The sequence below is a fragment of the Pinus tabuliformis genome, chromosome 3_1 (assembly GCF_031772625.1).
Source record: "Pinus tabuliformis cultivar Carrire ecotype Pingquan chromosome 3_1, CPIR1, whole genome shotgun sequence".
NCBI classification, from domain to species: Eukaryota; Viridiplantae; Streptophyta; class Pinopsida; order Pinales; family Pinaceae; genus Pinus; species Pinus tabuliformis.
The window spans coordinates 816206022-816222867 of record NC_142301.1 but is presented as its reverse complement, the minus strand read 5'-3'; the positions used below and the strand labels follow the sequence as shown (position 1 = coordinate 816222867).

The following is a 16846-nucleotide window of genomic DNA, read 5'->3' as shown; positions in this document are numbered from 1 at the left end:
GGTACTTTCCTATGCTTTATTTGGTACTTGTCTGTGATGTCCTTCATGAGCTTTGAGGTGAATTGAGTACCTTGATCAGTGACAATTTCTCTTGGCACTCCATACCTCACAAAGATCTCCTCAAAAAGGAAATTGACTACTGTGTGTTCGGTTGCTCTTACCAGTGCTTTTGCTTCTGCCCACTTTGTGACGTAATCAGTACATACTAGGATGTACTTCTTACCATTAGAGGCTGGGTTGATAGGTCCTATGAAGTCCAGAGCCCACTTATCAAATGGTTCTAAGTGAACTTGGGGCTGAAGGGGCATCTGATCGGTAGCTGTTGGTCTGCCCATTCTTTGGCAGCTGTCACAACTCTTTACATACTTCTTGGCATCCTTGAAAATGGATGGCCAGTAGTATCCAAGAGTAAGAACTTTGAAGGCTGTCCACTTCGCTGCAAAATGCCCACCACATGGTTCATCATGGCAAGATTTTAAAATGTCAATTACCTCATCATTTCGTACACATCTCCTAATGATCATATCAAAACCAGTGTAAAAGAGATCGCCATTAAGCCATGAATATCGAGCACTTTGTTTGATCAGTCTTTTCCTTTCCTTTGCAGTGAAATGTGGACGTGTTCTACCTGTAGACAAGTAATTAGCTAAATCAGCAAACCAAGGAGTTACTATGGAAATTGCAAATAAGTGCTCATCCGGAAAAGAATCCTCAACAGGAACAATCTCACCTGGATTTTGCAGTCTAGACAGAAAATCTGCCACCTGGTTTTCTTTGCCTGGTCTATCTAACACTGTGATGTTAAATTCCTGTAACAATAGTAACCATCTGGTAACTCTACCACTAGTTATTGGTTTATTCATGAGATGTCGAATGGCAGAATGATCAGTATGTACGAAGACTTCATAACCAGTTATGTAATGGCGGAATTTATTCACAGCATAAATGATGGCAAGTGTTTCCTTTTCTGTAACTGTACAGTTTAGCTCGGCAGGTGTGAGATTTTTACTAATGAAATAAATTGCATATGTACAAGATTCTTGTTTTTGGCCTAAGGATGCACCTATTGCAGTGTCAGATGCATCGGTAAAAAATATGAAATGGTAAACTCCAATTAGGCCCTCTCAGGACTGGTGCGGTAGATAGTTTGTTTTTGAGTTGTTCAAATGCATGTTGGCAGTTCTCAGTCCAATTGAAAAGTACATCTTTGGCTAGAAGTTTAAACAAAGGTAAGGCTATCTTGCTAAAATGTTCAATGAATCTGCGGTAATAACTAGCATACCCAAGAAAACTTCTTACCTCTCTCTGATTCTGTGGAATAGGCAAATCGGCAATAATCTGGATCTTGGCTGGGTCAACCTGGATGCCTTGAAAAGAGATATAATGGCCCAACACTATCCCTTCATTTAACATCATGAAGCACTTTTCGTTGCTGAGGGACAGGTTAGCTTCAATACACCTTTTCAAAACTCTCTCTAGATTTTCTAATGCATGTTCAAAAGAATTGCCATATACTGAAAAAATCATCCATATACACTTCAACACAATCATGAATCAAATCAGCAAAAATAGCTAACACAACTCGCTGAAATGTAGCTGGAGCGTTACAAAGTCCAAATGGCAAAACATTGTAGACATAGGTGCCCCAAGGATAGGTGAAGGTGGTTTTGTCCTGGTCTTCAGAGGCAATCCGGATCTGGTTGTAGCCACTGAAACCGTCAAGAAAGGAAAATGATGATTTGCCGGCTAGGGTGTCTAACACTTGATCAATGAATGGCAGTGGGAAGTAGTCTTTGAGCGTTGCTTTGTTCAGCTGTCTGTAATCAACACAGATGCGCCACTTGCCATTTTTCTTGGGCACAATAACCAATGGGGATACCCACTGACTGTCAGAAATAGGATATATAAAGTTGACTCTCAAAATTTTTTGCAACTCCTCTCTGACAATGTCTTGGAGCATGGGGTTCATTCTTCTTTGTGGTTGCCTCACTGGTTTAATGGTGCTATCTGTGTAGATGTGGTGAGTGCATGTGTCGGGGTGAATCCCATGCATGTCAGTGTAATCCCAAGCGAAGGCTTTTTGGTACTTCGTCAAGAGTCTAATCAATTTCTCTTGTTGAGATGAGTCTAGGTGGTTGCCTATGTTCAAAGTTTTCCCTGGACTGATCTCTATGACTTGACTCTGTGTATTGGTGATGGATTGAACTGGAAAGATGTCATGAAATGTAGATTGCAAGGAGTGGATAGTGCATGTTTCTTGAAAGTTTTGAGCCAGAAGTACATCTGCAGCATTATATTGTTCATTTCTCAAATTTTCAGATACATCAGGTTGAGAAAGAAATAGTTCTACCAAATCATTATTGTCTTCGTGGAAATCATAGATCTGGTCAATGCTAAAAACAGATTGTACTTCCTCTTTGTCATTAAATTTATCATCAAGCCACAAGTTATGTGTTACTGCAGGTGATTGTGCCGATGGATAGAGGGTGAGTTGTTTCCTTTCGGTCCCTCTAGAGATAATCATGTTACCTGATCGGCATCCAATAAATGCATCAGCAGTCGCTAACCATGGTCTACCTAGAATGATAGGATGTCCTCCTAGATTGGATTTGGGTTGAAGGACTAGGAAATCCAATGGATACTCCCAAGAGTCCAGTGAGACAATGATATCTTCCAAAATCCCCTCAGGAATGACTTTGGACCTATCAGCTAGTTCAAGAACAATCGTGGTATGTTGCAAATTCATAAGCTGGAGTGTTCTCATGGTTTCAAGGGTCATGACATTGATTGCGGCTCCTAGATCTATCAAGGTGTTTGGAATCCGTATGTTGTTAATGATGGTGGTCACTTTTGGAATGCCCGGATCAACATACTTCTCCATGGAGATGGTATTGGTCATAAGGCCTGCTAAATTTCCTAAAACATGAATGGTCTGAGGATCAATCCTCTTTCTAGCAGGTTTCTTGAGACACATGTCTTTGATGGCTTTGGTGTAGATAGGAATGTCCTTTATAGCTTGCAGCAAAGGGATTTTTATGTAGACATTTTTAAGTTCATCCAAGACATCAAATTGTGGTGGAGGCAGTGGTTGTTTTACTTGGACCAAACGGTCTGGAAAAGGTGGGTGCAGTGATGATTGCATCTGTTTGTCCTTGGTTTCACTGCTTGGTTTTGTTTGAGTTGTCATTTCATTTTCTTTTTCTAAGTTTTCTTCTTGCTGATCTGTTATTGGAGAATCCTTTTGAAGCACCCTACCAGACCTCAGATTAATGTTTTGCAAAGGCAGTGTGGAGTAGGAGGTTCCTTCCTCTACATTATAGGCTGGCCTCTCTGCTCTATTGTTCGTATTTGGGACAATTTGAGCAGGTATTTGTGTGGGTCTGGGAGGTTGTGGGTTAGTTGGAAATTGAAGTTGTGGTACATTTATTTGTGGAGGAGCAGGCAGTGTTTGTTGAGCAGGTTGGGGCTGATAAACAACTTGCTGAGGGTGCTGCTGATATGGCTGTGAATGTGATGGATATGGCTGTTGGTACTGCTGATATGACTGTGAGTAAGGTGGGTATGATTGAGGATATGGATGGTAGAATTGGGAATACTGTTGAGACGGTCTCCATTGATTTTGTTGTTGGTTTCCATGCTGCCATGGCATAGGTATATTCCATGAGTTTTGTGCATACATCTGATCATTCATAGGAAATTGCATATTTTGATTAGGAAACATACCTTGGGGTGCTTGCCTTGGCTGCCATGGTCGCTTTGCACCCATGTAGTACACGTTCTCCATCTCTGTGTTGGCTGCCATGTTACAGTTCTGCAAAATTTTAACTTTAGGACAGTTAAACATATCATGATGCTCAGTACAGAAAACACATACTTGGATATTCTCTAGAGGGCAGTCTTTTAATGCATGTTTCTTGCGACACTTGGGGCAGAAAATAGCCATGATATTGTCTTCTTCCTCCTGTTTCTTTTTGGCTTTTAAGGTATCAATTTGGTTTCCTAGAGTGCTCAACAAATCTGTTTTGAACTCTTCTAAAAGATTACCAATTTCAGCCCGGGTGACACTAGCAGAGGCAGTTTTTGTAACCCTAGATGACAAGGTTCTCTTTCCCATTTTGGCTTTACTTCTTGAATATTTTTCACACAGTTCAGCTATTTCTTCAAAGGGTAAGGCAGAGATGTCACCTTTGCCCATTAAGTTGAGATCATCCATGTATTCTTCCCGGATATCTTTCAAGAATATTGTGCGGACTAGATCAGGAGGCATTGTTCGGTGTTTAGATTTTTGCAAGTTATAGACAAACCGTTCTAGATATTCTTCTAAGGTTTCATCCTCCTGCTGACTCATTCTAAAGATGTCATCTTTAGAGTCTTTGGATCTGCAATAAGGCTGATATTTCCTCAGAAATATTCTCCTCATGCCATCCCAATCTACTATGGCATGCTCACCTAGCCCCATAAACCATTTCAAGGCTGCTGCCTTTAATGTGGCTGGAAACAATCTAAGTCTATGAGCATCATCCGTATAGCCATAAGTTCGACATACAATGTCAAACTCGAATAAGAATGAGTCCGGATCCTCTGAAGCCATACCATAGAAATTGGGTAGCACGGATGGGGGTATATTTTTCATTTTGATCTCCTCATCCTCCTGTGGTTCTTGTATAAGGAATTTAAAAGTTGATTCCTCCTCCTCTTGATGGGGAACTGATCCAGATCCCTCCTCAGCCATTCTAATTGGTCTCTTGGTGTCTCTTGGTGGAAAAGAGAGAAAGGAAGATTGCTTAGTAATGGTACTACTTTTCCCTTGTGTAGAAGATTTAGGAAAGGGTTGCTGTTGTGATTTATGTGCAAATAGAGTTTCCCTCTCAGCAAGAGTAATGTGCTGTCCTGAATAAAATCTTTCTGCCAATGTTTGAATATCCTCCTCAGATGGTGTTGTATTCCCTGGAGAGTCTGCTCCTAATGATGATGGGTTAGTTTTGAGATGGTGGGGGGTTCTTACAAATCTCCCTTGAATGTCCCTAAGTCTAGGCATAAATGAACATGATTTCTAACTGTGTTTTTGTTTGTTTTTGTGTATCGAAATTTTTTTCTTTTTGTTTGAATCCTTTACATACGCCTCCCCGGCAACGGCACCAAAATGTAGTGGTTCCAGCTAGGGTACTAGACTAGACTCTATATTTAATATCGACCGAGGTGCGTAAGCTTAGAGGCGTGGTCTAAAATATATAGACATAAAGAATCTCTGGCCAAGTGATTATGATGTAGGTTACAAGGCTTCTTTACGGAAGACCGGAATATGTAGCCTATCATTCACACACCTAGATTACCCTACTGATATGCTTGATTACAGTGCTTGTTATGAGATGCATCTATCAAATCAAACCATGAACCTAAGTACTGTGTATGACTGTAACAATGATTTTAACCTCCTTACAGAGATATCACCCAGAAAACCTTGTTTGGTAAACACACACAGCATGCAAAGATATTTACACTATCAAACTATATAAAGAGAACATAAATGAACTGTGAAACAAAACAGAGTTTATGATAATGTCTCTATAAGTCACACAGGGATCGAATCCCTTACAAGACTCCCTTCCAGATCCTAGTGCTGACCATTCAACATAACCATAAACCATTCATAAGCGCACACCATATACATGCAATGAAAATCAAAGGCTATGGAAATCGAAAGCTATGTAACTGCTATGCAAACCATAGGCTATGTAAATCGAAAGCTATGTAATCGTAACTGTGATGCAAACCATATGCTATATAAATCGAATCCAATATAAATACTGTGCGAACATGTGATAACCGAAATGTAACAAAAAAATGAACAGTATACCAATCGAAGAACGCAGGGCCCGTCCGCGTCCTAAGGGTACACTGGCTATAACCGATCAGCTATCAAATCAATGCAAGAGGTATACACACGTCGTGACTGTGAAAAGGTCTTTGTATTAACTTAAAACTCTGTTATGAGAAAACGATTCAACGATTAACCCTTCAAACATTAACCTGACTGTATTTACATATGCGTACGCACAACCATGTCATCGATACAATGAATGTACATTCGGCTGTTGCCGCTTTTATTACATAAGCCTTTTCAAAATGTTTCCATGCTAAGTGTTTCAAAAAAGAACAAAAACTAAAAATGAAAATGGAACGATGCTGTTGCTGCTTTTATCTGCCAGAGTGCCCTGCTTTGACTTGAGTTGACCGCATACATAGGAGGTTCGATTTGGCTGGGAGATAGGTGTTTGTCCATGCTTGGACATTCTGCTTTTCGCCCATGCCTTTCGTTCTAGCTCATCTGCTGCGCCACATGTCAAACGATAAGCACATTACAGGATGTGGGTACTTCCTGTAACCATGTCATCAAAAACTTCCAATTCTTGAACATAAAACCCCTAAATTAATTTCTATGCAATTTAATAACTATAAAACGATTAATAATCAATATTCAAGGATTTTGAGGGATATATGATGAAAATGTATGGATAAATGATATGTTTTTGGGAAGGAAAAAGGGTCTTGGGATGATACCAACAGCCAGCTGATTCTTTCTCCTTTCTGAATCGATGGTCTGCACTCTGCAATATACATCAATCTGTCTAATCCAATTATCTAGCTTTTCTGCATTTAATTCTCCATCATATATTGGAAAATTAAATTTTACATCTAATTTAATCAAAGGGGTAGAAGGAGGTGTTGTTAGAGGAGGATTTTCTCTTTTCCCTTTGCCTTCAGAATGGTCATCTAGAAGAGGTTCTCCTATTCCTTTTTCTTGTTTGAGGTTGAAGTATCTTCACCTCTACCTTTCTTAAATTCTTGATACATCTCTTCTACCATGGCTCTCATGGTCATGAAACTGTCCATGAACTGAGAGTCTAATTCTGAGGGAATTTCTTTTGCCATTTTCCTCCTAGGATAGATTCTTCCTATTTATGGGTTATTCTCAACCAATTCTCCTTCTCCTAATTTGAGCTTTGACCTAGTTAGCATTCAACAATCCAGCACAAGCTTGTCCAACCTTAGCAAACCTAAAGCTCTGATACCACTTGATCTGATAATGAGATATAAGACATTTATTAAGGTATTAGAGACTCGTGCATGGATTTGCCTATGTTACTTTATGCAATGGATCGATAAGATTGCAAAATACATAGACAATGAAGTAGTTAAAGAAGCGTAATAGACAACATACATAAACACACCAAGTTTAATAAGGAGTTCACCCAATACTCTTGGGCTACATCTCCTGGTCCAGCCTTCAGTGGTGACCTCTCTATTATGTCTTCAGAACAGAGTTTTACAAAAGTATGAGCTCAACTTGAGTCTCAACACATAACAGATACAACAGCAAGAGTTTTGCTTGAACCTCTCAAGCCTCTCTAAGTACATAAAATCTTTCTATCACTCTCTGTCTCTGTCTTTGTTTTATCTCAACACTGCCTACCTCTGTCTTCTATTTTCTATGGATTTAAAGCCAATCTGCGCTGCCTGTTCGTTTCCTCTTCTCTATTTTCTGTCTCCCGGCCTCTGTCCGCTGGAATTCCCCCTTGTGAGCATTAATAATCATTGCATAACGTCTTTAGGGGAGGTGGCCACCTGTTCAGCAACAAATAAGTGCATCGGGCCTTTGAAATCCTTGAAATGGCCATTCTTTGTTTACACAGAGAAATGCGTTCAAACACGGGAAAAACTACCAAAACACTGTTCATCCGGACTTCAAATATTCATAAATGCGTCCTATTCTCCTATCGGGTTCGCCTATAAGTCACTATCGCATGTCACAATGCCCCTCTCCGTGGTTTCCCTTTGTATTTTGGAAATACGTAAAAACACAAAAAATCCCGTAAAAATGGATTTGGGCGGATTTGAAATATTATTCATTTTCATTCCCAAACCCCTTCGGGTCCAGGTTTCATCGCATCGGCACTTCCCTTCACATTTCGTTTAATGAACAAAACATGCGAAAATACATTAAAAATGATAATTGACGGATCTCAAATCTTATGAAATAGCGTTTATATTCCCATCGGGTCCGTTTAATCGCATCGCATATATATATGTGCATATAGCCCTGCTCCATTGTGTTTTCTGATTGCGATATCGCGATGCAATTGATCACAATTGCATATCGCGATAACCCCAGGCCGTTTGGTGAGTGCTCTATTCGTATTTTCCAACTGCGATTTTGCGATGCAACGTGGGCTATCAATCTACGCGCTTGACCAATGGTCCTCGTTGACTGTGTCAATCGCCATTGCAAGTTTTAGGTGGTGTGCTTCGATTTCCTCCACCTGTCACCGCCCATTTGTGATTTGCCGATCAGATCTAGACCATTGATCAGCCAGATCCGATGGCTCCTGTGCATTCACTGCTCAAGCCACCAATAACTTTGTTTTCATTGTTTTCTTGTGTTTTTCACCTCCCGATAGTGTTTTCCGATGTTTCTAAGGGTTCTTCCCATGTTATTTTTTTGATATTTTGAAGGATTTTTGAAGACTTAGAGATTTCTTGGATCCATTTCGGATCATTATTCCTGAGAGGAGGTTGAACATGCAGCTCATCTAGCCTCTGTCCTCTCTGCAACATTTGTTAGAGATGAGGATGGTTGAAAGGGGCTTGATTCTTATGGGGGGAATTTGGATTTCGATTTAGTGGATTAGGACGAAAATTAGGTTGCACTAAGGGATTCACGGGAGGTGGAGGAACTGCTCTATTTCTTACCTCTAAGTGTTGGATTTTATTAGTTAAAGATTTAATAAGCTTGGACATTTATTTGATCTTCTGCTCCTGGGAGGAAGAAGTAGTAGGATGTTGAGGTGAGGTGTCAATGACCTTCTTCTTCCCATTAGACATAGTGTCTCGAGAGAGTCATTTTCCTGTAGCAGTAAGGTTCCCTTCACAAGCGCAAGCTTTAGCTTGGGCATCGAATAATGTGGTGGGTTCCCTTTCTTGCAAGGCATATGATAAGTCATCTCGAATGCTGTAGAATATACAACTACGACATCAGTATTAGAAGGTCAAACAACGATGGGTAAGTGGTTATAACATTTGATGAATCTTTTATTGAAATTAGAGATAGACTCGTCAAGTTTTACTTTAAGGGCAGAGAATTCTGTAAGCCATAACTGGTTACTTTCATTAACACTATACTGCTTTGAGAACAACTTAATTAGCCTATCCATGCTATTAGCTAAAAAAAAAAACAAAATTTTTCAGCTGTAAATTTTTTTAGAGTGGAAAATGTAATTTTTATTGTTTAAATTATGTTTTTGAATGCTATATAGAGTACATAATTTACTTGTAATTCCAAAAAATATTCTTTTAATTTCCAAACAAAACATATAACTAAAAAAAGGCTAAACTATAAAAAACTGAGATGACTTCAAAAGTTTTAATTAAAAAAAAAATATGTTTTCAATAACTTTATATATATATTATATATATATTATATATATATAATATACATAATTTGACATTAAAATATTTTCATAGCATTTGCATCCAGACATTTTATTTTATCAGTGCACATTAAAAAATGGTTTTTTAGTTATCAATATATTTTTAAGTATAAGTCATAATTCATATTAAAATATTTTATTAATAGCTCAATATTGAAAATTTTATTATATAAAATTTTAAACTATTTTATTTTAACATTTTTTTTCTATATATAGATATATATGAAGTTGAGATCGACATAAATTAGTTAAAATGGATCTTGAAACATCTATTTAAACCTTATGAAAAGTATAAAGTTTAAAACATCTTACTAACACATTTTTTAACTTTTCACGGACCCTGGTCAGTTGATCCGCTACTCCAGGTTCGAGAAATCTGGGTGGACCCCACCCGAAGGGGGTCCACCCCTCGGTCACCACAGACCTAACCCCAAGAACTTTCGGATTTCGACCTGTGACCTCCATGGCGATTGGCGAGGCCCCGCCTTGACCGATTGAGCTAACCCTTGGGGCAACACATTTTTTAACTTAAAACTAATTATTTTAAATAAAATTATATTATATCATATGGACAACTAACCAAACATGCATAGCATATTCATTTTTATTTTTTTATTATAACTAACAATGGTTTTCTATTTAGAAAGTATTTATTTTTATTTTAAGAAGAACAGATGCCAACTCCACGAGTAAATTACACATCACCTTCATATTACACTGTATAATAAGCATTTAGACTCAAAAATTTAATAAATAAGATATATAATAACAATGCTTTTTTATTTAGAGAATATTTTATTTTTATTTTAAAAGTTTATATCAATCCCACTTTGAGCCCAAAGTAAATTACACAACTCTTTATAATAAATTATGACTCAAAAAATTTAATACATAAAGTATATAATATCATATTATTTTATTAAACTCAAAAATTTAATATATAAGATATATAATATCATATTATTTTATTACTGTATCCAAGTTATAATTAGAAAATAATGATTTTAAATTAATTCCAAAACTCTTAAGCTATTTAAATATTTATAGGTTACATTTTAGTTTGATTTCAATTATTTTTCTTTCACCATATTTCCACATTTACAAGAAGGTATTTGAAGGCCCTGGAAGTTGACGAAGATACATTTAGCTAATCATGATTGTCTTCCAATAAAGGAGCCGTCAATTAGCAAGTCAGCCCGTCTTCAATTAGCAACTCAATCGGTTTTCCAATAGCAGAGCCAATTCCACATTCAACTGCCGTAGTATACATGTCAAAGGTTTTGGATTGTGGTGATTCTTTTTGGGTTGAATAGGTTTTGAGTTTTTTTTTTTTCTCTGGCTTGAATAGGTTATTCGTTTGGGTTGAATAGGCTTTGGTATTTTTTTTTTTTTTATTGGTTTGAATTTGTTTAAAGTTTGGTAAGAATTTATATGTGGTTTTGGATATTTTTTTAATTTGATTTGATTTTTTTTTTATGGTTTGGATTTGTTTAAAGTTTGGTAAAAGATTTATTTGTGGTTTTGGATTTTTTTTTATTTGATTTGAGTTTAATAAAGGTTTGTTGAAATTATAAATTTGAATATATATAATAAAAAATTATAATTTAATTAATATTATTCGTAATTTTAATTATTTATTTTAAAATTTTTGGGCAATATTATTTCAAATGGAAGTGTCTATAGAGAGGAATTGCCCGATTAAAAATGGTCAATCTAGGTAAAAAAATTTCAAAAACATTTGCACTATCTATGTTTGAATCATGTTTTTGATTGTGGGATTGGGAATATATTATGCACTATAAAAATATCTAGGCACCAAAAACTTTGAAATTTGACAACTATAACCTAAGTTTACAAAAATCCCTGCCAGATTTTATCAAAATCTTACCAAAAAAAACTTTGAAATTTGACAACTATAACCTAAGTTTACAAAAATCCCTGCCAGATTTTATCAAAATCTTACCAAAAATTCAGTAGAAAAAGCAATCTGATTAGAGTACGGCATTTTCAAAGACATTTATTGGCAATTCAATCAGCCTTATCTCTCCGACAACACTATTTCGAACGCATTTATTGGCAACTCAATCAGTCTTCCATTAAGGGAGCCAATTCAAACTTTCTAATCTGGTTAGAGTACGGCATTTCAAACACGTTTATTAGCAAGTCAATCAGCCTTAACTCTCCGACAATACTATTTCGAAAGCATTTATTGGCAAGTCAATCAGTCTTCCATTAAGGGAGCCAATTCAAACTTTCTAACCCGTTAGGAAGTTGCTCGGAGCCGTCGGTATGGACGATGAGAAGCTGACGTAGCACTGGTGACTATCATGGACCAAGATACATGATCAAGTCAATCAACCTTGTAACCCGTTTTGTGTAGCGTCAATTAACCGTAGAAGTTAGAACCATTTTTGCTGTGGCTTCTCAAAGGAGTTATGGTATATATATATATATATACATATGCAATAGATTGTGAACAGTGCTGTGGGAGACAGCCGTTTGGAAAAACTGCACATCAATCGTCACTGCCCATATGGGCGCCTTTTTCTGTGAGGTATTTTCAGTTCGTATTGCTTGAATGTCAAACTGTGAGATTTCTGAACATAAATTAAGTTTTAACAATTTGAGGGACTGTTTTCGTTGTGTTATAGAAAGGATTGAATATATTACTGTCTGAGTTTGTAGACGGGAGTTATCGAAACATAAATGCCTGATCCGGGTTGCGTCTCTGCATTTATTGGTGTCGGTATTGACAGAGCAATCCAGCAGATTCTTGATCACATAAACATTGCGGTTCGCTGCAGGAAAGAAATGGCGTCTCTCAAAGATTTGGTAATGACAATCAAGCCTATAGTAAACGAAATCCAGCAATACCGGGCCGCAATAAACAGGAAGAGGAAAGATAAGGCTTCAGCTGTAAACGGATGGCTTAAAAGGTTGGACGCCCTTCTCCAAGAAGCATCAAAAATGGTGCAACGCTGCACAATACCTACGTGTAACGTTATTTCTCGTTATCAAACGAGCATTAGAATTAGCCGTCTGATTTCAGAAATCAATGAGCATGTGAAATTGTCTCCATTGGTTGAGTTGGCACAAATTTCAGAGCTCCTAGAGGAACAAACCCTAAAGCTTCAAGACGACCTTGAGCAGATTAAGGAAGGTATAGAGGCTTTGGGTTCTTCAAGCACTTCCCGAGGAGCTCTTCCTTCAATCAGCTCTGCAAAGATGACATTGATCGAGGAACCCCTCATAGTGGGACAACAAAAAACTTTTTCAATTCTGGAAAAGCTTGTGATAGATGAAGTAGAGGCGAACAGCATTGGCGTGCTTGGGAAGGGTGGATCAGGAAAAACCCTGCTTCTCAAGACTCTCTTCAACAGCCCAAAGGTACGCAAACACTTCAGTGAGGGTTTATTTCTGTGGCTTACCTTTTCCCAAAGTCCTTGTGTTACAACCCTTACGAATGCGCTCCGTACACAAATAGCCACACAACAAAATGTAAATTTGGGTGAAATTATGAACGGAGAAGAGGGGAAACGATGGCTGAATCAGACGCTGCGCCAGAGTAACAGGTTTGTGCTGTTTTTAGATGATGTATGGGGAGAGAATGCTGCCGAATTGTTGGAGGAATTGGGTGTAACGCGCCCTTTACGGTACCATGGCAACTCCAAAGTTATTGTCTGTTCCAGGGATCGCTCTGCACTGTTAAAAATAGGAGTTGCAGATAAATACACAATAACAATGGAGGACTTGATGGAAGATGAAAGTTGGAAGTTGTTTGCTTATCATGCCTTTCCATACAATAATGGAAATCTGGCAGCAAACATCGATGAGGAAAAGGCGAAGCTTGTGTGTCGTAAGTGTGCAGGGCTTCCCCTTGCAATAAAAGTGGTAGGGAGGGCGCTTGCCGGCAGTACTCATTCTCAGCAGTGGGAATGGGCCCTCAGGAGTTTACCAAAGGCCAACACCCTCTATGATTGCCTACGGTTGAGTTATGATGCACTTGGCAAAGAGGGAGTTCATCTGCAATTGTGTTTTTTATACCTAGCTACAATCGGCATAGAAGACGCAATTTTTCATGCCCAAGATGCGATTCAGGTGTGGCTAGCAGAGGGGTTGCTTGCAAGGGAGATTCCCAAAGATGAACATGACCTCTATGACCCATTTGAGCTGGGCTGGTTTTATGTTAACCTTCTTGCAGATCGGTGTTTGATTGAAGCGATGATCACAGATTTTGATGGGCAAGTCCTATACTTCAGGGTGCACGACCTCATGCGTGACTTGGCGATCCTAATCGCAGAGGAAGAAGAAAATTTCCACTGCCGTGTAGGTAAGGGTTTAACTTCTTTGAATGAAAATGAGTTTTCCAGTTGCAATCGCCTTTTGTTGGGCCACAATAAATTGTGTTATTTTCCGCCATTGACATCATGTCCCCAAATATCTACACTCTCATTGACGGGAAATGCATATTTAACCAAGTTTCCAGGCGGGGTGATGAAGAGTATGATCTCTCTTAAACTTTTGTCTTTGAGTGGGACGTCAGTGAAATCATTGTCGAAGACTGTGGGGCGTTTACAGCAACTAGTGTACTTGAGTTTAGTAGACATGCCTATCAATAAATTACCTGCATCTCTTACCAATCTTATAAACCTTGAGATCCTGGTTTTGAGCAGATCTAGCATTACCGAGTTACCCTGTGACATTTATATGTTGAGGTCTCTAAGAAAACTAGACATTAGAGGATGCAAAGATTTGCAATATCTACCTCAAAGCATTTCAAGGTTGACATCTTTGCAACGGCTCGAGACTTATGGTTGTCCGCTGCTGTGGAACAACTGCAAGTATAAAGGGAACAAAAAATACGCCTGCATCAACACCTTGGGAAGTTTAACCCAGCTCAAAAGGTTACAATTAGAAAACAATGGACAGACTATTACTGATGGAACGTTGGGGAAGATGACTGAAATGAATTTTCTCACCTTATCACTTACTAAGATGGAAACCCTACCCGGTGATATGAGTAACATGTCAAAGTTGAAAAGACTAACATTACTGGATTGTTCTCATTTGATTAGATTGAATAATAACTTCTGTGCTTTTCAAAAACTAGGCCGTCTTACATTTTGGAAGTGTGATATGTTGGAAGAATTACCTTATTTACACATGCTTAGGAGCTTGAGGCAATTGGAGATTATTAGATGTTCTAGGTTAAAAAAATTTCCCAGAGAATTTGGTGATGCAGGAGCATTTTGTTCATTGGAGATATTTTCACTTGTTTGGCTATCTGTGTTAGAGGAGTTACCAGTGATACAAGAAGGTGGGATGCCTTCTCTTCAAATTTTTACTCTTATGGGATGTCAAGTATTAAAGATATTGCCAAAGAGTTATTTGAATTTGAAAAAGCTTCAGAAAATAAGAATTTATGGTTGCTCAGTGGAAATTTTGGATACTATTGAAAAAACTAATATTGTAAAAGTGGTGACAATGTCTATCAAAGACATGGAAGAAGCTGCAAAGAGATACTTCCAATTATTCTTAAGAAGAGAAAGTTGGCTCTATGGTGAGTTTTGGTGCAATGAACTCTTTCTTTTCTTAAGAAGCATTACCACATATGTATGATTTATACTTTGAAGACCAACCTTGTATATCATGTAAACACATATTGTAAATATTGTAAAAGTGATGACAATGTCTATCATTGACATAAAAGAAGCAACAAGGAAGTACTTGTCCTTAAAAGAGAAGGTTAGCTCTATCCTGAGTTTTACTACTATGAATTCTTTCTTACAAAGCATTACCACATATGTATGATTTATATTTTAAATACCAACATTCTATATCTCCTAAATCAAAAGAAGAGAGTTCTTAAATGAGCATTAGAACATAACACTTTATATTTTAAAATTCTTTAATTTCTATTATCTCCTCACTCTTATTAAAATTTATATATTGATTTTTTATTTAATTAAGAGTTTTTCTTAACTATATATTTTAAATTATAATAATCATAATTTACTATATTTTAAATTATAATAATTCATAGTATAGTATTATTTTTATTTTTAATGCAAATGAAAATTGAAATTTTCAAAAATGTTATTTATTAAAAATGCTACGAATTTGAACATGATACAACCTAACTTAATATGACAAATTAATCATAAAATTAGATATTTATATAATGATAAAATTTAGTTCTATTTCTTAATTTCTAAAATAATTTTATTGAATTATATAAATTTTTTACCCTAAATTTATTTAATAAATATTTTATTTATTTAAAAATATTGACATCATATTTATTTATTTTTAATTTAAAAAATACATTTTAATAAGTTATTATAATAAAAAAATAAACATAGAATTTTAAAAATGTAAAAAATAATCCTAATAAAATACCAACGTTTTTTTATAATTATTTTTTTAATATTAATTAATAATAGGTAAAGTTTTTACAATCTTTTTTAAATATTAATTAATAATATCTAAAGTTATTAGTGATAGAAGTGATGTGAGTCTTCAAAATATTTAGAGATCCAAGGTTCAAATTTTCTCATTGTGATTTTATTTACTGAGTGGATAACAAGACATAATCCCAAAAGTTTATTGGTTCACTAGTAACTCCGGTAAGACTAGTTTTTGTATTCCTCTAACATATATATATATATATGAACAATATAAGTGTAGAAAAGTTATATATATATATATATATATAAAATTTTTCATAATGTATTTTTTATAATTAAATATGGTATAAAATTAATTATAAAATAATACATAATCGGTTAAAGTTTTGTTTGAGATTTTTTTGGGAAAAAAAATATTTACAACTAATATTTTTTTAAGACTTTACATTGCATTTTTCAGTGTTTTTAGGATAGAGATCAAATAATATAAGCAAAGCTAGAGCTAACGACATGATCCAAATACTTTTTGATTATTTCAAATTACTCAGTAATACATGTAGTACATTGAATTAACTCATGACATGATGCAGAGACTTCTTGCTTAATTCAAATTCAGTAGTACATGTAGTACATCGAATTAACTCATTGGAAAAAAAACATAGATCATAAATTGATATATAAGTTGGGATTAGAAAACATTGATCATAAATTAGCATATGTGTATTAAGTTTTGGTTGAAAAAAGAAAATTTCTTAGTATCTAAACTTTTCTAAAATTTGTTATCAAATCAAAAAATTCATTATACCAAAATTCACCATAATATCAATGTTCATACCTTGTACATCCCAAAGAGTATCTAGTTTTAACTTTATGTATATATGATATACACATAGTTACCACTTCTACTTTTGTATTTTCTTCTCTAATTGTCATCTTGTATTCTTGTATTAT

General features: G+C 36.2%; 1 protein-coding gene across 1 annotated transcript; it reads left to right on the top strand.

The window, feature by feature from the left end:
• Window positions 1-12194: 12194 nt before the first annotated feature.
• On the top strand, window positions 12195-15107 carry LOC149189993 (disease resistance protein At4g27190-like). The gene has a single exon (XM_089410405.1). The coding sequence runs from the start codon at window positions 12195-12197 to the stop codon at window positions 15105-15107; it is 2913 nt and encodes a 970-aa protein (XP_089266531.1).
• Window positions 15108-16846: the final 1739 nt, after the last annotated feature.